A 22,851-nucleotide genomic window follows, 5' to 3' on the forward strand; every position below is an offset into this window, starting at 1 on the left:
GCATATCAGATTTGCGACGTTAAATTGGAACGGATGCATCCCGACGGTGAATCCGCGCTACCGAGCCCTCGCCGCGCCGACACATTGTACCGGCGTGTTCTTATCGGCTACGTATGTAGTCGACGAACTTCGGGCTGTCGTGCCGACTCTGGAATGCCTCGCATACCTACGAGTGCCGTGGGTGACGGTGCCCTACGTGGGTACTACGTACGCGCCCCTCGGTAATTTATGATCTCGCGCGGGCAACGTCTCCGGCAAGGTCCCTCCGCCAAGTCGTTTCTGGTTGCGTAAGAAGCGCGGGAAGTAGCGAGCGATGAACTGATACACACCTTATTACGTCCCGACTACTAGTCTTATTACGTATTCAGCATAATGCGGTTTACGTTGCAAATGCTACGTGTGAATTTTAATGGAAACGCCGGTATACAAAACTGATACATCGATTTAAGTAGGGGACTCGAAATTAATGTAAGAGATAAAAATATTCAAGATTGTAAACAGCAAATGATAATTTATACGAGATAAAGATAAATTACAACGACACGAGGTTTGCGAGACACAGCTAGGTCGTGCGAATATGAAAACGGAGGAGGATGTAACGCGATGGCCAGACATTGAAAGCGGAAACGACAATTCTTTCGTGATTTTATTACGTTTTAGCATGGAACTTCCGACACTTGCATATTGGCGTTATGCATGCGAACGATAGATAAAAGACAGAAATATATAGTGACGTGGAAGTTTATAGGTCTACTCGATGTCTTTTGGAAAATGTTGAGCACTTTAAAACTCTCGTTATTGGGTGGGAAAGTTTCGGGATGATAAAACGAACCTATTTTGTTTCAATTTCACTTTACAGTTATCTCGGCGTACTAAAAGCTTCAGATGTTTCAAGTGCCTCGTAGATTACTTGCTGCAGTATATGAACGAGATTTTATGAAAATGTCGAGAATTCGTAAAATTATTCACGATACTATTTACGTGATATATCGAAAGCAATAGTATATAGTTATAAGTCTTGTTTTCCATATATTATCTGGCAGTAGTTTTGCAAGCTTACACTGCTTTATCTTTAACAGTCATTTATCTCGATCCGTCGTTTCTTCGAGGTCGCGCAAGACCAGACGCGCTAGTCGCGAGATAAATGATTCGAACGACGCAATGTAATTCCGCCAGGCTCCGCCAAGACGCCGTTGACCATTTCTTTTTTTTCTTTTGGAATCGCACTACGCGAGTCGGGATGCGTTAGCAGCCAGGAAAAGGAACCTTATTTTATTTATACGCGCAGCTGGATCAGTTCAAAAGCGAAAAAGAGCAATGCGCGGTTTATCGCATGCGAAAATAAAAAAAAAGAAAAAAGAACGAGAGAAAGACTGAGAAAGAGTGAGACGAGACGGCCTGGAATGGACGGAATGGCATGTTAGGGGAAATGTACGTGTGCAAATGTTCCGCACACACTCGTGGGTGTTGACATCCAATTGTAGCGAACACTTCGACCGAATTAGAAAGGTACGTTTAACGATATACAACAGCTGAGAAAACCTGCCTGATACATTACTTTTAACGCGTCGTATACTGTTCTGTAAATCAGTATGAACTTTATTCAAGTTCATACTGTAATTTCGAATTACGGGATACTTTGAACGTATCATGATGAATAAAGAATTTATTTTATAGAAATTATATTTTATAGAAATATATATATGTATATATATTTTTAAAAATGTACGATTTTTTGTGTACGCAACAATAGTTCTGTGACTCAGCAGAATGGCGTGGGAACGAGATATGCCATTCTTAGTCGTAAACAGCAGGGGGAACTGCCACCTGATTTTAGGATATGTTTCCTTTTTTTGAGCTTGTCGAATAGACAAAAATTCTTTAGGCGCGGTATAAATTTTTAAGAAAGTTTCTACGTTATCTTGAAAGGAATAGTTTGAATACTGTTTTAGTTATTTTGACTTAGTCATTTTGACACGTGAGACAGTTGTTTTTACGCATGAAAGAATGTAAAACCGTAGATTAATAATCTTAATTTAATAAAGGTTTAAATGGCGACAGTGAAAGCTACATTCGAAAAGACAATGCTTCAAAGATAAACTACAGACGAAGAAACCAAGTTACATTAGCTGTAATAGTTTGTCATAATAAATCTTTACACCGGCGTTTATCTACTTGTGAGTTTAGGAGTGTTCTCGAAACGAGAAAATCACGACAGCCAAGTTCTGCGAATGCAATGGATTTAATCGTTAAGTTTCAAGTTGCTGACTTAAACGTCTGTTAAATTTGCGTCTACGTACGTAATTAATAATCCATATATTTAATGTCGATACTGACAATTGCAAATAAAAAATAATGTACACAACGCGTTGCGATAGTAATTCGTGCCTCAGACAATTAATTAAACATAAAAAGCTTACCGACGAATTATCACGAATGGAAAGTGATTACATTAGAATATTTTAACGCGATTTCTACGAGCCTAGGTAATTTGAGATTACTAGATTGTACTAAAGAGAGAAACACCAGAAAAAAAAGGTAAAGGCTAATTTTCGAACGTCCGCTCCACGAAGTATGTCCCGAGGAAAGTGTAACGACGTGATGCTATGGAAAGAAAAAGAACACGTCGCGAAAAAGCAATCGAAAGTAACGTGGCGCGTGCTAAAGATTTAACAGAGCGAGAACGAAAGCAAATACAAAGTCAAACGAATATTCCATTGCGCCGCGGTAAAATTAACGGCGGACGACGCGACACCGAGTCTGCACCACGGAGATCAAGAAGTCGTGCACAAGAAGGAAGTATAATAATTGAGCATTTCCGCAGCTCTCGACATTTACTTTACAACGTCGCCCTAATACGTTTATTTCGTTCCCTTTCCTTTTTCCCTCGTTTCTCTTCTTCACGTATGCAGACGAATAATATTAAGGCGTGCCTTAGAGTAAAATGCATCAGAGAATGCACTCAGCGCAGCCATGAGATCGCGTGCATCTCGCGATTGTTTCGGCGAAAATTAACTTCGAGCGACATAAAATTATTAGGAGACAGTTACAACCACCCACATTATGGATAACATCATCGTATAGGTGTTCAAGAATGATAGTTGCTACCAAACCAGATTTTCAGAAAACCGTAAATTAGAAGTGACTTTATAGATAATGTAAAATCAAACTTTAACCGGAAGTTGACTGCTTACGCATAAATGTTTTTGAAAATATAGTAGCACGACGTTACAGAAAAAGGAAACGTGTCAGGTATCTATGAGACGTAGCTGAACGCTTTGCGCCCATCGATCGCGTGCATTCTCCGATACCAAAAAGCCATTGATACGATGGAGAATGCACTCCTTAGGACCGCAAGTTATTTTAAGAGAACTGGTTTGGTAGCTGTGCTATATTTACTTTTCTCCGGCACGCCAAAGTCATTGACAGCGTTCTTTACTCGGACTTTACTTCTCTTGTCCTTCGGCCCGGTACCGAAATGTAGTTGAAACAGATTTTTACTAATCTATTTTTTTTTTTAATATATATAATTATTAATATTAAAAATTCGTAAGAAATGGAAAAGCTATATTAAGATTTCAGGCCAACGATATTTAACTGCGAGAAAATAATATATTTTGTACAGTTACCGTCAGGAATGGTGTTCGTGGTGCTGCGACGGCGGCTAGCGTACGTGATCTTGGCGTGGAGTGCGTCGAATCTCATACAAAGTGCGCGTGTAGGTGTGATAAGGAGCGCCGGTCACAGAGGACTGAGGGGGAACGCACCCTACTACTATCTCCCTCGCACTCAGCAACCGAAACGGGGAAGTCACGTACGCCAGCCGCCGTCGCCGCTCGTCGCAGCAAATTTCATATCTGCCTTTCAGTGTACACGATTGAGTATAAATCTACGAATAATTCAACCTGAGATGTTTAAGCTGTGAATAATAGAAACACTGGGTCAACAGTGTTCATATTCATAGCACATTACAGTTCGATCGTAAATTAGAGCGAATAATGAATGTGTTACAGCGTCATGTATGTAGATATCCGATACGAAATTATTCAACGCTTGTTGAAGCCTGGTATAGTCTATCGTCGCCGATAATCGGCGGTGACGGCCCCGATACGATAATTATCCCTGGTATTGCCTTTTTTAGAGAATACAAAGACCGAGGCCGTTTTCAATACTCTGGCCTAGTGCGAACAATCGAAAACTTCCGCTTCCTAACCGAGCGAAACCACTTGACCACGCTCACCGAGGTGTTCCGACGCGATGCGAGACTGTCTTAATACCAAAAAAGGCAAATTCTGCGTCAACACGATAAAAAATACTCAGAGCATATCGTGGACCGGAATGGAATCCGAATCGACTCCGACAAGACCGCCGCTGTCACAAACCGCGAACAATCCGGCAAGTTCGGCAATTTTTAGGAATCGCCTTGTGATACTAGCGATTAAATGAACATATATTAATAAATTATACCGTAAAAAAAAATTTTTTTTTAAGTATACAATTGAGTTTATGCTGTACAACATGAAGAAGAATATAGTTATGCGAAAATTTGAACGCGATAAATCCTTCCAAAGAAAACCGAAATGGCAAGCAGAACAATTTATTTCAGCCATAAATCTAACGCTCTGCTAGGTTTATCTTCTATTCCACTATGCTACGAGAAATAACAAGTTTGTACGCTGTTCCTGCGTGTTTCCGGCCAGCTATCCACGTACATCTATTCAATCGCGCTAAAAATTGATTTTTGGATTAACAGCTTGTAGCAAGCCGATCTAAAAATGAGAATTTGCCACTTTGTCCTTCGAAATACTCGAGACGTGAATAAACAGGATGAAAGAAAAATAAAAAATAAGTAAGGTTACATTGCGTGACACTCGTATTTGCAACGTGCTGTAATTATTTAACTGAATGAATCTACTTTCTCTGTCTCTCTTGCTCATCGGACAATGTGCGTCAGTCTTCCCTGCTGCGAAATACTCTTCCCCGTGATAAATTCTCGACATAATTGAGCGCTGAGGGAGAACGAAAAAGTTTGGACAGACATGTCAGTATTTTTCTACAGTTTCCCTGTTGAAAATGTTATAAACGAGAAAAGCATTCAACGCGTCACAGTTGTTTTCTGTATTTTAGTAGTTTATTTAAATCCATGCAAACAATTATTTTTTACGTAACATTGTCTGTCGTCAGTTTTTTTTTCTTTTTTTTTAAATATTTATTAAATAATTTATTCAGAGTTGAAGTTTAAAAATCTTTAAAAAGATGAAGTAAATATCGACTAACCGCCGACGCCGCAGCAGACACCATAACTCTCATGTACATTTCACAGCATACAAGCCAATATTTTTTTATTGCACCTTCCACCATTTAATATGTATAACGTTTCGAAAAAAATGTAAATTGTATACAGGCACATTAATAATTTAAATACTGAATTATTTAAAACATACCTAAAGTTATTGAATAATTTTGTTTTTCTTATAAAAGTAAATGTATTATTAATTTCTTTCTTATATAATTACTTCGTGTGATTGATATCTTAGCGATACAATGTAAAAGTTACATTACACGAGTAATAAAAATTTTTTTTAACTATTTCCACAAAAATAAAATTAAAATCGACAAATTAAAAGAAGAAAGATCGTCGACCACCTCCGAAACACTTTTTCAGCTGCGAAATGTGCATCCCCGAAATAAATTCTTTAAGTTAATAGAGTATAGGGAACAAATAAAAGTTGAGGGCAAGCTACGGCGCCACCGAGTCGAGCAGCTTCGGTTGAGATGAATATGTATCGCAAGACTTACTCGGTACCATTTGTCTTTGGACTCAGCTTCCAAGCGTTTTGAGTCGACACGAATCAAAAAGTACCACGATGATGAAAATGAATAATTTCTAGTCCGCGAAGATAACACCGAGAATCCGTTAGCTCCTACATTAAAACTTGGCAAGAAACAGTTCAACTTTTACATTTTAACTCGAGCAGAGTGAAATGGTCGCAATTAAAAAGCGAAAAGGTTAATATAAGTGTCATTAAAAGAACCCTCGAGACTAAGTCTTAATTTAATTTAATGGCTTTACCTAAATTTCCGACTTAAATTAGAAAATATTAGAAGAACGACGAAATAATGAAAGAGTACAGAATACATTGAGTTTTCAAGCTTTGTAATCTGCACGTAAATGTCGAAATCATTAATTGATAATAACAAGCTATTATGTAATTTACTCATTCAGACTGTACGTAAAAATAGTTTATGTATAGTTCCGCGTATACATTCATCTTTTAAAATAGTGTAACGAAATTTCCGATACTTCGTTTAATGTGTCAGAATTCCACGTGGCCGTACTACGACCACACGAACGGAGCCTGGTACAAGTCGCCAAGTGGCTAACAACTAACGACCGGTACGCAGCGTATACCTACTTTATAACCGAGCCGAGATATAGCCCTATAGCGGACGAAAGCGTATGGTGCAGGCAGAACGGCGCGTACACGTATATACTTATGCACATATATGTGCACACACGTGCTGTCGAGAAGGCAGCATGCAGTGAACCAAGCACCGTCGAAGAGAGGGAAGAGAGCAGTTTCATGCCGAGTGAGCAGTCGAGCCTCAGAATCGCGCGGAGCTCCAACTCGGTCTCTTGGACGCTCAGGCACGCCGTGGCCAGAGAACCAGCCAGCCCAGGTCTCCTACGACACATTCCGACAGCCGTCCGGAAAGTTATCTAGAGACCATCTTCGAATCACGTTCCGAAATACCTGCCGAAATACCGTGATCTCTCGCGCCGCGTCGTCCACTTCCGAACGCGCGTCCCTCGCGGAATCTCGCTGTTTTAATGTGTCGATCAAACGTCACGAAGTGAAAATGTCGACGTTAGGACCAACACTAATCTGGACTGACCTGGAATCGATCCAATGCGGCCCTTTTCAAGCTACCGTACTACATTCGTTTTATTGCCGTCGACGAGAAGATTAAATGTGGTATCGATTGTGTGTTACAAAGAAGATCTCTGTACGTCGATTAACTACTACGATCTAAATCGGCTTGGAACTATTCCAATATAAGACACATTTTTAAGTTTATTTCTACTTTTTGCCGTGGAGAAATAAAATTATATTTATTGCGCACCCAAGAGTGATATCGATGTGATTAGAAAAATGCATGCTATTCAAAATATTTTGTCATTTTGGCGCGTTAATCGAAGTGCAGTAATTCTATGCGTTATTGCTGGAATATCAGTTGTTTGAAAACTACTCAATCAAACTTTTATCAAAGAAATATGTTCACGTTATTACGCGTTCTATATTGCGACAGTGCTAAATCTCTTTCTGGAAGAGCGCGTATCAGTTGGTGAATCATGTCTCATTATCTAGATTAAATAGCACGTCAATTTTATGTCGACGAATGAATCAAGAGCCAAGCGAGATCGAAAAAATTGTTCACAGCACTTCTTGTGAAACGGAGAGCATATATCGTTTCGTGTATCGTTCGAAGAAGCGGACGTAGCAACACTTTGATTGAACGGATCGCTGATTTCTCGCGTGTGGGTTTAAGGAACTTCGCCACGAGATCGTTCCAAGCGGGAACGCGCGTGCGGTTTGAGGATAAACGTCATGTTCTCGCGTTGTAATTTTCGGATTACAAGTTATCCACAAATGCGTAGTGTAACTTCAAAATTTGACGCGCACTCACGTTTCATCGAAATCTCCGAAACTTTCACAAGCAGGAAGCGAAAGTTCGTGAAATGTTAAAGTGCTACGTGCCCTTACTCGAACAGATGATGTGTTATTTGTAAAGATTTCTCTAACCGCCCGAGGATTCAAGAAGTAGCCGAAGTCTGACGAATAAATCTGGTTCTTTTACCTGAGATGCTTTTAGGAGCTATACCCGCATACCTGATGTCTCATGTAGCTACGTTACAAATGAGATATAGTGTATAGTGACGACATCATAATGCTTTTGAAAAACAATTATGAAATACTGGACACACGATAGACAGTAATTAAAGATATGGTAGCTCTGAGTGTAATAATCGTGAAGTCATAAAAACAAAAAAGTCGAATAACGTATATTACACAAATGTATACGTTACGTAATCGAAAGTTACGAAGGAAGCAAGACGTCAAGATATAAAATACTATCGTGCCCGACAGGTGAGAAGAGAGTTCTCGCGAAAACAGAAAAATCTACCGAAGCGGCGACAGAATTATTCGGCCTTCACTACTACACAACGAAAACATGCGTAAGTCATAGCGTAGAAAAAAAATATATTAGAGAATCGGACACTGGTCAAACACGTTAGGTCAGTAAAAATAGAGAACGAAGACGCACGATCGTGTGGATGCGTTCGTAGATGCAGGTCGAAAAGTAACATGGACTACATGTATCGAGGCATCTCGGCGATTAACACGTAACGATTGGTATCGAGAATTTCGCAGAAAAATTATTTGTGAAACCAGTTCGCCCACCATGCGCGCATACGTGACCGGCTTGAAGAACTGAATCGCGATGCTCATCCGCAAGCCTGTCGATTCACCTCCCTCGATACATTATTCAAGGATAAGTACAAGTTACGCATGGTCAGTCAGTCGAGACAGTAAACGTTTTCTTACCTTTTCTTTTTACCACTGCCAATGCAATTATCGACGTAACAAAGCGTAATTTTTACGTAACGTTAACATTGACAAAGTTAAGAACGCGAACTTGAAATATTATCTTAATTTAAAAAGAGACGTAGAGATTTAATTGCCGTTGCTTTTCCGCGACGTTAATTTATTCCCTCGCCTGTCTCATTTCGGAGCACCTGTGTACTGTACACTGTTTTAACCTCCGGCTGAGGAATGCGGGACTCGTATTCTCAAAGTCGCGCGAGGCACGTACAACGCCCGTCCACCGACCTTCGCCTGTGTATTTTACCCCTACGCAGTTTAACGCCATATAATAGAATATATGTCTACACTGAATAACATATCGAATATTACTTTTAATATATCACAAATTTGTCAAAATACCGAGAAATAACAACGATAATAATCATTATCTGACAAATTTACGGTAATCAGTAATCACAACTAGTAATTACTTATTTGAAAGAGAGATAAATTGCGACAAATTTATGAATGATTTTGGCTCTTAATGGAACTGTTATTTGTCATATTATATGTCCTACTTTTCCGCATGTCGCATAGTAATCAGATAGAAAGTAATAAATGCCAGTAATGAGAGAAGCTCTGCGCTAACAATTTCCGCAGCGCGGCACGTGGGAACACGTTTACTTGCGTTTCACGTGCATCATTCGTAGCGTAATATGTTTATTAGCTGTTTGCGAATCCGCACTTTCGCAATAACAATCTAGATAATTTACCGGCGTATAAACCAAGATTCCCGTGCAACGTGCACGAGTTAATTAGACATCTTGTCGTTCCCTCTGATTCTGCTCGCGGTATTCGCGTGATAACTTGGCTACGTAGAACCTCGACCGCCGTGTTAATCTAATTCAAGATTTATCACTTGCGCTATATCGGATATTACATCTGCCAACTATAACATCTGACGCGCCTATTATGCATTGAATTGCCATCGTAACGAACATCAATCAAAATTCCCTTTGTAACAAAGATTGATAGAATTACTTAAGTATTCTGTATCGATAAATCCATAACTCAAACTTAACTAAAATTTAGTGTCTAAAATTACATTCAAACATATAAGAATTTTTCTAGACATAACATTCAACAGTGAATTTCTGTGCGGTTATTCATACATTATAAATATCCATGTTAGCGTTAAAATTGATGAATATAGAATTGCGAGAAGTGCTATCTATTAAGAATGAGCAAGCTCGCGATAAACTGATATAGAAATATCCGTAATCGCACACCCGTTATCTAAACTCAATACGTCACCCCAATATCGATGGAAAGCGGCAAAACCTGTTTAGTTTCTACGTGTAATTCACCTGCTACTTTAATTTCACTATTTTCCACGTCACGTCTTTTATTCATTAAACTCACCACCTGGCGCGTACGTGAAACAAAATGATAAGTATTGAAAAGTTGAAGATAAATTCTCAAACCGTTCAGGATTTTCCTCAACGATTAAAGATACCATTTTTCATAACTGACAAAGATAAAAATGAAAACTTTGATTAAAGCGAGATACACGAAAAAAAGATTGACAATATTGTTTGAAACAAAGACTTTTTTTTTTTACCAGCGACCACTAGAAAAAAAGAACAATTCATCTTGTTTCATTCGCTCCGAGCTTTTTATTGCCAATAACGAACAGTGACGAGCACAGCCCGGTGTGAAACGCGAATAGCAGCTAAAAATCACGAGAAACGCTGACAGGTAATTCAATCTGCGCAACAGACACCGAAACATACTTTGTGCAACTAAAATTCTACGACCAGACATTTCTCGACTGCATATTCTCGACTGTATAGAAAGAGAGATATAACATGCTTTTCAACTTATATTCATTATTGTAGTATACTTGAAACTTTTCCATTACTAAAGTATATAACAAGAATTAATGTGATAAATTAATGAATATTAATAGAATCTTTATGACCTTCAACGTAAGCAAAGTATTACTTCCACACTGTTTAATTTATCAATTTTCAACAATATTAATTCCAAATAAAACAGAAATAAAAATAATTTAATATATTTATTTGAAAAGAGAGAATATTACGTTTAATGTCATCATTCGAAACCGAATGTGTGCGCACAAACACAAATGTTTGTACCAAATAGCAAGCAATATCTGAGTAACAAGCTTTGAATGCTCAGTTAATGATATCTAATTGTCCTCTTTCCCTGCCTATCTCTGTATAAAGATTGATCCGTGCAATGTGATGCACAAAATTTCTCAACTCATCGCACTATTATTTCGCAAATTTTACTCAGATTTAATTACTAAAGTTTTTCATTTGGTACCCATACGCAATAGAAACAACATTAACCAACGGCATTATCGTAATCACAATGCGCTTTATGATGCAAGCGTAAAGTTGCGCTGTAATCAGCAGCATTGCGCATCAAAACGCGCAAATTGCACGCGCGAGTAAGACCGAATACGCGACTGCCGCCGTTTCATCCTCACGATTGTGATTCGCACGAGCGTAGAAATGTCCGTCGCGAGTATAAATCTTTGACGGCGCAACCGACTATGAAATTATCGTTTTGATGCTTAAGAGCTCCAACTATACATCATCTTGGCCACGTAGCCCTTCACCTTTTCGTCCGTCCGTCCGCCTCTTTTCCGTCATCCGGTTCGCCCCGATTCTCTATCCCTCTCTCTTCTCTCTTTCCCTTCAAACCTGAGATGCAATTTTTTAAAAGAAACGTTACCAATTAATCACGGCATACATTTCCCCTACGGTTCGCTACGTTCTTACTCTCGATTCCCTTTTCCCGTTTGAAATTCGCACGCACAAGAGCTGCACCATGCTGTTTCTCCCCTTATATCGCGAAGCGTGATATATGTCGAATAAACGGTTCAGTATACGGGCTACATTTCGTACATACCGCTGAACGCCCGCATTTCGTTGGCACGAATAGCGATGGATAATCTAGGAGACATTCTATTCGCGAGAAAGAAAAAAAAACGGGAAATGCCGAGAGCGAGCGCCCGCACTCAAAGATCTAGATACTCAAAGTCGAGAGGCTGGCAGTTGAAGTATTAACGACAGTATGTCAGCCTACGGCGGCGTAACATTATCGCATGAGCGACGTGTCATTAACAGGCTACATAATCGGCTCGTGTGCACATTGCGTTATATACAACCCACCCAATAACCAAATAATTTTCAAATTATAGTTTAGACAATTTATATCGTTAAGCAATTTCAATAATTATAAGTACTTACAGTATAAAACATACATAATTAATATCTGCCATTTATACTGTCGCGATAAAACTTAAAAAACCTATATATAGCTGAATATAAAAAGTTAAATTATAATAAGAAAATTATTAAAACGAAACCACTTTGAGTGTGAAATCTTTAGAAATTCTTTTTATTTTATTACTTAGCTCAAGCTCTTTCTTGTCGCTGCGATAATTCACGTATTTCATAAATATAATAATCGGCCTTTTTTTCAGGATTTGTAAACTGTTTAATTACCCAGAACGTCAACCAGACCGCCGCCTTGACCTTACGATAATAAATCCACGGCAGACACGGGTTAATTGGCATACAAATGGATTTTCCAACACATCAGTTTGCACGAGTGCACAGTCGTTGTTACTGCTTACTGCTTGCGTTGCGTTTACGATCAACGAGCACGTGCTTGGCATAATGCGAATTAGTGCACGATTCCGCGCGCTATTCCGGTTATTTCCGCCCGCGATCTCTTTCCGTCCCAAACAGTCTCGAATTGTTTTTCGTCGGCGGTGTCGGTTGATAGCAAAGCAACGGTAATTGCATGACGATGAATCGAGCATTTCAGTTCCGCTAGTGCGTAACGCTCTCTCGGAACTAATTGTGAAGTGATTATAATTCTACATCCGTATTATCCCGCATTTTGTGTATTTCCACCTTCTCTCTTGATCACGATAGCGCTAAATATTTTATAAGCAGAAAAGTGCAATTTATTGTTTTCAACGATATTTCTTTCGCATGAAATAAATTTTTTTCACGGATAAAACTAGGTAATTCTCTATCGTGGGTTTTCATGTAGCATTTCGCAGCCTGCATTTTACATCAAAACGAAAAAAATTTCTTTTGCCACCTCACATGTATATCTTTTACTTCGAAACGTTATTACTAGTACAAACGCACGCATTACAAACGCGTCACGCACTGGTAAGATAGCAATTACCGACGCAACGGTGATTTCGCGTGCGCGGTGGAGAAGGCTTTTTTTTTACACATCGGTTCGTATGCGAAATAATGTGCGCCCGAGGACCACGTATTAAATTAAATAAACGTATCTTTAGACATCTTTTACTTAAGACGCTCTTTCTAAGATAAACTCCGACAGACCAGCATCTACGGTACTGCAGAAACCTTAGATTCGCGATCTTTGTTAAATGGGTGCGAAGGACTAGAGCTTCTTTTCAAGAGTTACAACGTTGTTACAACTGCTTCCCCTGACTTCTTTTTATTTTTCTTGGTTACACCGTAAAACAGCGATTTTATCGGTTAACCTAACAGCAACGACAACGACGACATTATCTAAAATAGGTTCTATACACATAGAGAGAAACTGCTAGGAATATAATTAAAAAAAAAAAAAAAAGAAAATCCTACATCTAGTGCGCGAAAGAGATAAAAGATTTGAATTTTATAAAGGTGAAACTAGAAAGAGGAATCATGTCATTTGTAAATTGAAGAAATATTATCAAATAATATATAAAATAATCTATTTTTTTTAATAACATTAGAGACTCAACGTCTCTTTTTAGAAATCTGTTCTAAATATTATCATAGAGAAAATTTAAATGGCTCTTTTAAAAAATATTTAAGGTCACACATTTAGAAATCATTATCCCTTTTGTGTGTCGACAATGTAATCTGCAAGTTAATTTTAACAATTGCGTTTAGCGGATGTTGCAGATCTATGAACCAGTCGATTACCGTTAACGGTTGATCGTCCCGATTACCGTAAAATTGCTAACGTAATACTTTCCTACGAGAAATCAAGTACAAGCATGCGAAGTATGACTCCCAGGCATTTCCTTCTCATGTGTGTTAATGACCGACTCTTTCTTTGAATCATTACAACCTTCCGCTTGCGAGAGCCGTGAACGGCAGGAAGTGCATTCCGACTATATTTTACATTAAAACTGAAGTTTCAGTCCAAATATTAAGATAAACATTCCTGTTTTTCTCAGAAGAAATAACAAAACTAATTTAATTAATATTCCTCGTTTAAAAACGGATTGTTACCTCAGAAAAAGTTTTGGAAATAATTATATTTTCACGTTTACAATATACGTACGCGATCAGTTCAAACGCAATTTTACTTTCGGCAGAATAAATCGCAATTCATGTGCGCGCGCGCGCGCGTTTGAGTCGCCGATGAATTAATTGGACTGTGTGCGGTACCGATGCTCTCATTCATTCTTCTGTTAGCTGTTGTTTCTTTTGCATCGAAAATTAAAACTTTCCGCTTGTAGACATAACAACCGCGATACGAGTCTGGCGTTTCGATCTAGCTCCGTTCGTTGGACTTGTGGAGGTGCATGCATGCCGGTCGCATTAATAATACGGTTATGCAATAAGTATCGTGCACGCTAGTTATTAGTGACTCGAACCCCGGGTATGCAGCTATGAAACGCGCTCTATAGACACAACACTAAGCTTGCTGTAAATACGAACGAATGCAACCGCAGCAGAAACTGGAAAAATGGGGGAGTCGGCGTTACTTTGAAATGTGATCGGAGAGATTAAATGTGCGAAGTTTATACAACCTAACTTGTTTTTATCAGATCTTGCGACTAAGCAAAAAGAGAGAAATTTATTTTCCCACAATCGCTAACAAGAACAATGCTAATCAAATGCTAATCAACAACGTTATTTTATAATTGCAGGTGAGGAAGTGGCGACAGTACCGTCCACCAGCAACGGCCAGGAGAGCTGGAAGACGCAGAGATTGTCCGTAAACGGAGAATCGCCGCAATCCAGCAATCGTCGCCGCGGCTGCCGGCCCCAATTGCAACCAGTCGTTTCCGGTAGTAAGAGAAACCGGCCGGCGCCACCCCCGCCGCCAATATCCTGCAGGGTCAATGCCAAGGATCGACTCGACGGATACTTCGACTGGCCGAATAAAGAGAACAGGCCCGGAAATGCCGTGAACCAGTGCGAGGACGACCATCAAACTAACCAGATACAGGCAATCGAAGAGTCAACAATGGGATCGAATCTCAGCAGGCACGACAGAAAAGGCCTTAACGGTCGGCGCACTCAATCTTCCGGAAATCTATGCGAGCCTAAAGGTGGAAAACTCAGCATGGGGAAGATACTAGTGCCCTGTTCCAGCGCGCAGAAAGAAAGGTCAGTCGTTCGTAATCATTATCTTTCTCATTACTGAATACAATTTTACAATTTATTTTTAACCACGGTATAAGGACCTTTACGAGACCAATACGTTTTAATTATATTCTAACGGATATTTAATAATCGTAATATTAAAATTGATTTGAAATAAATTCTCTTCGTTGAACAAAACTTAATTCGATAATATTATATTATAATTATAAAAAATAAATATTAAATTAGGTTGCATTCCGGTTAAAAAAAAAAAAAAGAAAATTATTGAAATTATATGTATCTAAATATAAAGCTGGTATGAACTTTGTTGCCACGAAGTGGAAATTAAATATTGTGAAATATTACGTGAATTACGAGAAATTACGAGAAAAAGGAGGCAAGGGAAAGAGGTGTTTCAGTCACACTTCTCTCGCGACAGATTAGATCTTCTTTGTAATCTAGCCTTACAAACACGTTAATTTTTTGAACGGTACGAGAAACGACTTAAAGCGCTGGAAGGAACAGTTGTGTTGCAACACGCCGACAGAAAGGTCAATTCACGATCGATTACTTGTCTAACCCCCTTAAGGCATTGCTAGTATCACGCCAATAGTTTACTTAACACAAATTTACTTGTGGGTGAGGGACATGTTCGAAATAGATTTCATATAGTAATACATTGTTTAAATTAAAACGTGACAAATACATGCGATAAGTTATAAATATTCAAAAATTGTAGAAGATATATTTGAATTAAATACGATAGTCGATATTCGTTCATAAAGTAAAACAAATAAAAAGTATCATTATCACGAAAAATTAGTGTAGTAAAATCAACTAAGATTGATTGCGAATCGATTGATGGGTTTCTCTTTTATGAGGTCATTTTCTTGATTATTCCGTCGAGGATTACGAGGCAGTATCTTCTTATAAATTATGAATAGCTATATTTACTCGTGATTACTAGCCAAATAACGCAGCCCAGTAATTTAAAAGCAAATACTAATTAAGTATAAAAAGATGTTTAGATATTTTAATTAAATGAATAAAATAAATTATAAAAGGAATAACATATTTTGTTATTCATAATTGCGATATTTCTCTAAATTCATGCTCGGTAGGTTCTCCGTTTCAATGACAATTGAATTTAACAAGATTATTTAAAGTAACCGGGTTTAAAACAAAAAGGAGAAGACGAGTAAATTTTACTGGCGCAAAAGCTGTTCTGCATCTTGCAACGACGTACAAAACAGAGAACCTACTTGCATCAGCGTCTCCTGGGTGCGTAGTTCTCTCTTGCAGCGACTGCACAAGTAACCTTACAATGGGGTTGGCGCCGGCGCCTCCGGTAGTAACAAGTTGCCGGCCGCGAGATAATTTAAAGTACCTCTAAGGTCAGCCAGTCGCTGAACCAGAGCGGCTTCCATTAAACCCTCGTTTACACAGGGATGGCGCAGAGCCCGGAGGAATAAGGGTACGTGGGCTAAAAGAGCAGTCACGGGTAGAGAATATTAAAAGGTGGCCATGCGCTTCCTGATCTCATTTGCGTAAGTGCTGTTGTCTAACCCGGCAGTGACAACACTAGTGCAAGTGAAGTCGTCGCTCTGTTTGATACCTGTTTTGCTTAAACCTCGATCAAACTGCGTTTTAGTTACATTATCGAAAAGTCGTTTCTTTATTGACGTAAGAAATTATTTTTTAATAAAAAAAAAATTAAATTAAATTAAGATAATAATTTATATTTTATTTGAATCTATAATGGAGTATTTCTCACAGTTTTGTGTTATTTTATTCTACTTCTCATCACGTTAGAGGCTGTGCTATAGGACTGTCATTTGTATTATTTCTCTCTGACTAAATAAAACATTTAGATTTAAGTGTCCGCGTCGCAAGAGGTCGAACTAAGTGGAGAGACCGGTGAAAGGTCAGATGTTCTGTGCGCTTATGCATGCCGCGAAGGTTTGCACAAACAAGCATTCGCCTATTCACACCGGGTGTGAAAGCGAACTACGGCGGATGATGTCACGTACGAATTATTAGTAAAGTTTCCTATACCCAATACGGTTCGTTGTCACGTAGAATGTTTTATGAGACGCACGCAAACACGATCACCGAGTAAATATGAAATGTTTTCAAGTGCCGTGACATTATAACGATTATATCACGCTTCCTTGCTTATTTTTTAACAGTTAAAATAATGTAACATAACGACAACGAATAAACGAAACAAGTTAAAAAATAATAAGATCTATATTGAATTTTATTTTAATGTGATTTCTATATTATAGTAGAACCATTTATTAAAAAACTGACTATTTTAAGACGCTACTTTTTTTTTATTTTAATACCTATACATTTGCAAACAGAGGACGAAATGGCGAAATATCTTACGAAAATCATCTATGGCGGTATTTCGATTCCAATGCACTCGATTTCATCTTGTTCGAATGTCACGTATGTCACATAACACGAACGTGCTGTCACGGGAGAGTTTTTCTCATCGCATCGAATGCACCTCATATATATATATCGCTTTTAAGTGCTTTTATTTTATTTGCAATAAAGGAAAAAGCGAAGTAGCTTACATAATATACCGTAATATGGAATATTTAAAAGAAATGTATTCTATAAAGTGTCCTATTAATATGTGCGTCTCTATAATTTCTAATTAATTATTTCATGATCCGTTCCGGATCAATTTAAATAAATTGAAATAAATTTATCTTAATTATTAATTATTTCTGTGCAGATATAAATTTTGCGGTTCGCTACCAAATCACTTGGATGATAAAGATACGCTGGATGACGACGAAGGAGATAACAACAACGTTACGCCAGATAATGTTGGCGGAAATTTTAGGACGTTACCACATATGAAACGCTCGTTTGGAGTGCATTTCTCGGATGGCGAACCAACTGGCACATTGGATCTTGTTAAGCACCGGTCGCAAGAGTCTTTGGGCTCTTTAGACGAGAACGATCCCTGGAGGTACGTAATAAAATAACGCAACCATTATTCATGCCACGTCACAGAGAAGTGCGATGGGCATTAGACATTTGACAGTTAGAATTAATTATTCCTAATAAATTCCTGAAATTAATTACTTCACGATTGCGCGTACACATTTCGTCGCAAGACTATCGAGAAATCGACACGAACGGAGGCATGGCAATTTGGAGAATTCCGGGAATGTCTCTTTGGACTTCAATCTTCGTCGATCGATTGATCGCGCATATTCTCATATCAAACACGAACCCCCGAAGTTTTAACTTCAAATCGGACGTGGCTCTCTCCCCGTTTCCCTTTCACGCGCGTAGGAAACTTTTCACATTTTAAAGTCTGAGAAAATATTTCTCCCATCGGTCCTGAACTCGAAATGGCTCCCTTTTGTCAACGAACGCAAACGTGCAAACTGATCTCATCCCGGTGGAAAAGATTAATGGAGATTAACGGCAAGCATACCCGGCTTGATTTCAGATATCAACAGAGCGACCTCGACCTCGTGCGAACGCGTTACGGAAAGTGCGATTCGGTTAAGAGAAATCGCAGCGCTGACAACGTGTTAGTCGACTCTGGCAGGAAATACGGAGGCCGCAACGTATCCTCAGAGGACAAATATCACCGAAACACGAACCTCGACCAACTCGGCACGATGCCGAAGCGCAAGGAAGATGCCAGAACCAGTAGTGGCAAGAGCCTGGAGTCGAATTCATCGTCTTCGCAACCGCGCATAACTAACGTCAACAAGCCAATAGACGACTTGGTGATGATAAAGATGCACAAGCCTGATTGCGAGCTGGTCAAGCATCGCCAGCAGCTTGCCAAGTGCGTCGACTTGAAGCTGAACAAACTAAGTGGGGAACCGCAGGACCAAGGATACGCGTCGGAACGTTCGCCCGAGGACGAGCACCCACCGTCGTTACCAGGTCAACCGTTTCCAAATGTGACACCCGGTAAGTGACTTATTACAGATCATTCACAATAGATACTTTCTTTTTTCTATTTTATTAAAGAAAATCGCGACGTCATTCTTTCTCGTACTAGATGCAAATCTTTTTTTTTTTTTTTTCTACGTTCCATACGACGATGCATAAAACGTGAGTGCCTTTTCCCTCCCTGTGAAAAAGAGTCCATTATCCAGCACGTAATTAACACGTAATTAATATTCACTTGCGCGTAATCAGCTTATTGTTAGCAAGCGATATTCACCGTAACGCGAATACTTACTACTATCCAATCGTGTGAAATATTCACTCGCGTGGAAGAACGAACGTTTCGCTCGAGGGAAATCGGTAGGAGAATAAATAGTATGAAAATGCGTTTACGCAGGGTAGACGTGATAGAATTCTAAAAGATTTAGAGGAAGGTGAATTATAAGACGCGTCAAAGTCCCATTTGCCCCTTGCAACGCTTTTATAAATCTTATTTTATATAAATTACCCGTATTCTCGCGCAAGAAACTGTCACGAACTTACTGAAGGCCGAAACTCCCTTCTTCGCTACCTACCACCGTGAAAATACGCAACAAAGTGGCCTTGCCACATGAAGTAACGAGCGACTGATAAAGATGAATAGCTCGGTGATGACAGGCGAATGAAAATCGTGCTCTCCATAATCGACTGACTAGTTAAGAAATATGTTTAAACTGTGCGATCTAACCACTAGCTGCAAAATTAGATTAGAAAAATAAATTTCTACTCGGGCTATTCTACGTAACCGACTCGCGCGCTCCAGACTTCCCGAGTCGAAGAACCGAAATTTCTCTACCGTGTAGCGCATCCGGCGATAGGGCGAGGGTCGTCGCATTAGCTGGGAAATCGGTCGGCGAAATTATTCATGCTGCGGCATGTTACGGGCCGGCCACGTAACACACCACGTACCACGATACGCCACGCGACGTACCTTCGAGTCGGCGGCGGATTTCCTGACGAATTGCAGTCCCCACGCGTACGAACGAAGCAAGGGTCGTCGATCGGAAATTACCTTCGTGCCAGGGATGGAAGTCGGGCCAAGGCGTGATTGAGAATTAAGTTTCAGTGTTTTTATCCGGCTAACTGCACGTAAAAACGATCGATACGAACGCGATTGAAAATATCGGTTTCTTTGCGTAAAGTCTTTTAATCGTAGCGAACGTATCGTTTTTTTTGCAAATCTGAAGGTAAATTCCCGCGACATTATTCTAACACGCTTGTCATTGTAATTATTTCCTTTTGCAATTATGACGAAAAATAATTAGCCTTTTTGTACGTATTGCACTCTGTGAAATATTACATAATACGCGGTAATTTACACACAGAGCTACTTTTAAGGATTTAACGCACGGTTGAAAAAAAAAATTACCTTTTGCCGTAAATCTCTCTCTCTTTCTTTTTTCTTTTTGCCTATCTTTTTTTTTATGGATAAACGAAGACGAGAGAAAATCGCGAGACGTGCACCGTTTAACTATTCTTCGGAGAGCGAATCGTTTTTCTTCTTAACTCATTCATTAGCATTCAACGCGTTACGGCTTTTCTTTGTTTTTACCGGGGAATTATTAGACCAATTAGGGCCGTACAAGCACAATGTGCGGAAATTGCAAGAACGAACCGTAAAGTTCTACCTTCTCTTTAGACTGTATTGCGATCGAACGGGCCGAAAGTTTTCATTGCGGCCTTTTGCGCAAAAGTGTTCTCTTAGGATTTCAATTTCTAGGATCATTACCTCCGAGCAGCGTAGAAATTACAGATTTTGCATACAGAAGCCGCGGGTAAAATACAGATATATTCTACGGTCATATTTCACACATACCGTCTCTTTGCAATTTTGTAATGAATGGACACTACTATGGATTTATTATGCAAAAGGTTCTGTCTGAAAGAAATCGTATACGATATGACACACCTATATTTAGCTTTCATTCTAGGATCAATATCCCTCCCTCGTAAAAGGAATTATATTTTATATATAATAATATTAAAAAAAAAAAATGTAGATGTATATATCGTTATATATAAAATGTAATTAAAATAGCATAAAATAATATAAAAATAAATAAAGTAAAAGATAAAAGTTAAAAAAGTGTAGAGTAAATATTTGTTAAACAACAATTTTTTAATATTTGTTCAATCTTGATAGAACACGCGTTGCGTAATATGTGTTATAATCCACGTCGCCCTACAACCCGTTTTTCACCCTACTTTCTCTTTCATTTTCCACCTCATTTCTCAACATCCCCACAACTCGATTGCAAATGTAGCGATCACACGTATCTTCATGCGAATATGAGGTGTAATATTTCCGTGAATTTATACGAGTTATAAAATTCTAGCACGAAGAAAATAGAATCGGCACCGACTGATCCTATTTTCACTTTGGAACTTTTCAATATTCGCTGAATAGTCCATGATTATAAAATATTATATCCGAGCCTTCCTACAGTCAGCAGAGATAACATTGGTAAAAAGTACATGTACAAAATTCTATTCTCTAATATAACTTTTTTATAATATAGAGTTGTTCTCGTTCTATAAGAAAAAAAAAAAAAGTACTATTGATCAGCCAGGCAAATATTTTATATTGATAAAAATAGTGAAGGATGAGTGTACGTGTCTCTAAGAATAATTAATAATAACTGCATAATAATTTAACGTGTAAAAATAATATCAGATAAACCGAGATACCGGCGCTTCCTCAATGAATGATTACGTCAGTCGCGCACATTCGTTCGACCTAAGAAAAATATGCCAACGTGCCCGAAAATGCTGTCCAGCATCCCACGGAATTCGCATTAGGGTCAGTTGGTCATCGCGCGGTGCAGCATTGTCAGGAATACCGAAATTAACCGGCGCCACCGACCTTGTAATCCGCGCATGGAACGCGCCAAAACTGTGGAACAATATAGTTAACCACTTTCACCCCCTCCCCCGCTTTTCAACAACATCCCAACAGCTCGCGGACTTACAAATGGGTCAATAGGTGAGACGCATGAAACGTACATCGAAGTGACCCAGATCGGCGAGAATAAGGCGAGAGCGGTCGTGCAACGGCCGTACGATCAATAGCGTACAATCTTGACTTAGAAAACCTACAATGTCAGCGAAGGAAGGCGGCACTGAACTAAGAGAGCGGAATCGTTTGCGAATTAAGTGCTTTCGGGATTCGCGACAGTCAGCCTCTCTTCTTTACGTAAATTTTAATAGGTAACAACTGCACCGAAAAGCTATTTACTTGATCCGATTCAGGTAGAAATTTCGATATGAATTTTCAATTACCAATTTCTGTTGTATATGATAATATTTAATTGAAAGCGGAATAATTTTTAATATCGAGTCGGAGCGAGCCAAAATAAGCTAGTATTTAAAACTTGTTAATAATAAATATTAATGTTATATATGTGACGTGAATTAATTTGGACGTTCGGTATCAGAATGCGAGGTTCTAAAGATTTGAATCGCTCAGTTCTCTCGGGTTTAGCCAACGTTCTGTCATAGACATTCGTATTCGAATTAGGAGGAGCGTCCTGAATCAAGTCCCCGACTATTACGTGAACGGAATGTTTCTCGCTCGAGTGCACAGTCCTGTTATGACACAATGACGAATATAAACAATTCATATCGCGAAACATGGAAACTGCATAACAAGGATCATACCGCCTGATTGTATATCGATTGAATCTTCTCAGCAGTGTTAACCGAAAATGTACGGATTGAGCCCTATGTAACGAGTATCATAAATACTAGAGTGTTGTTTATTAGTTTCGCAAGTTTAGCCTTGTTCGCATAACTAAGGGTTAACGCGGCGAGGTTTGCGCATTACGTTGTTAAATATTCTCATCCACCGCGCGCGAGATGTACTTGATGAAAGATAACTAGCGGTTTAAAACGCGCGTTTGACA

At 39.0% G+C, this 22,851-nt stretch overlaps 1 protein-coding gene across 1 annotated transcript in view; it reads left to right on the forward strand.

Moving 5' to 3' along the window:
• LOC139101989 (uncharacterized) overlaps window positions 1-22,851 on the forward strand; it is a 56,445-nt gene that overhangs the window by 15,193 nt on the left and 18,401 nt on the right. The window contains exons 2-4 of the mRNA XM_070655549.1: window positions 14,539-15,001; window positions 17,727-17,966; window positions 18,456-18,931. Of these exons, the coding sequence (XP_070511650.1) occupies window positions 14,539-15,001; window positions 17,727-17,966; window positions 18,456-18,931 (1,179 nt within the window). The remainder of the gene's footprint in view (window positions 1-14,538; window positions 15,002-17,726; window positions 17,967-18,455; window positions 18,932-22,851) is intronic.

Source organism: Cardiocondyla obscurior, linkage group LG04, assembly GCF_019399895.1.
Source record: "Cardiocondyla obscurior isolate alpha-2009 linkage group LG04, Cobs3.1, whole genome shotgun sequence".
Taxonomy (NCBI): Eukaryota; Metazoa; Arthropoda; class Insecta; order Hymenoptera; family Formicidae; genus Cardiocondyla; species Cardiocondyla obscurior.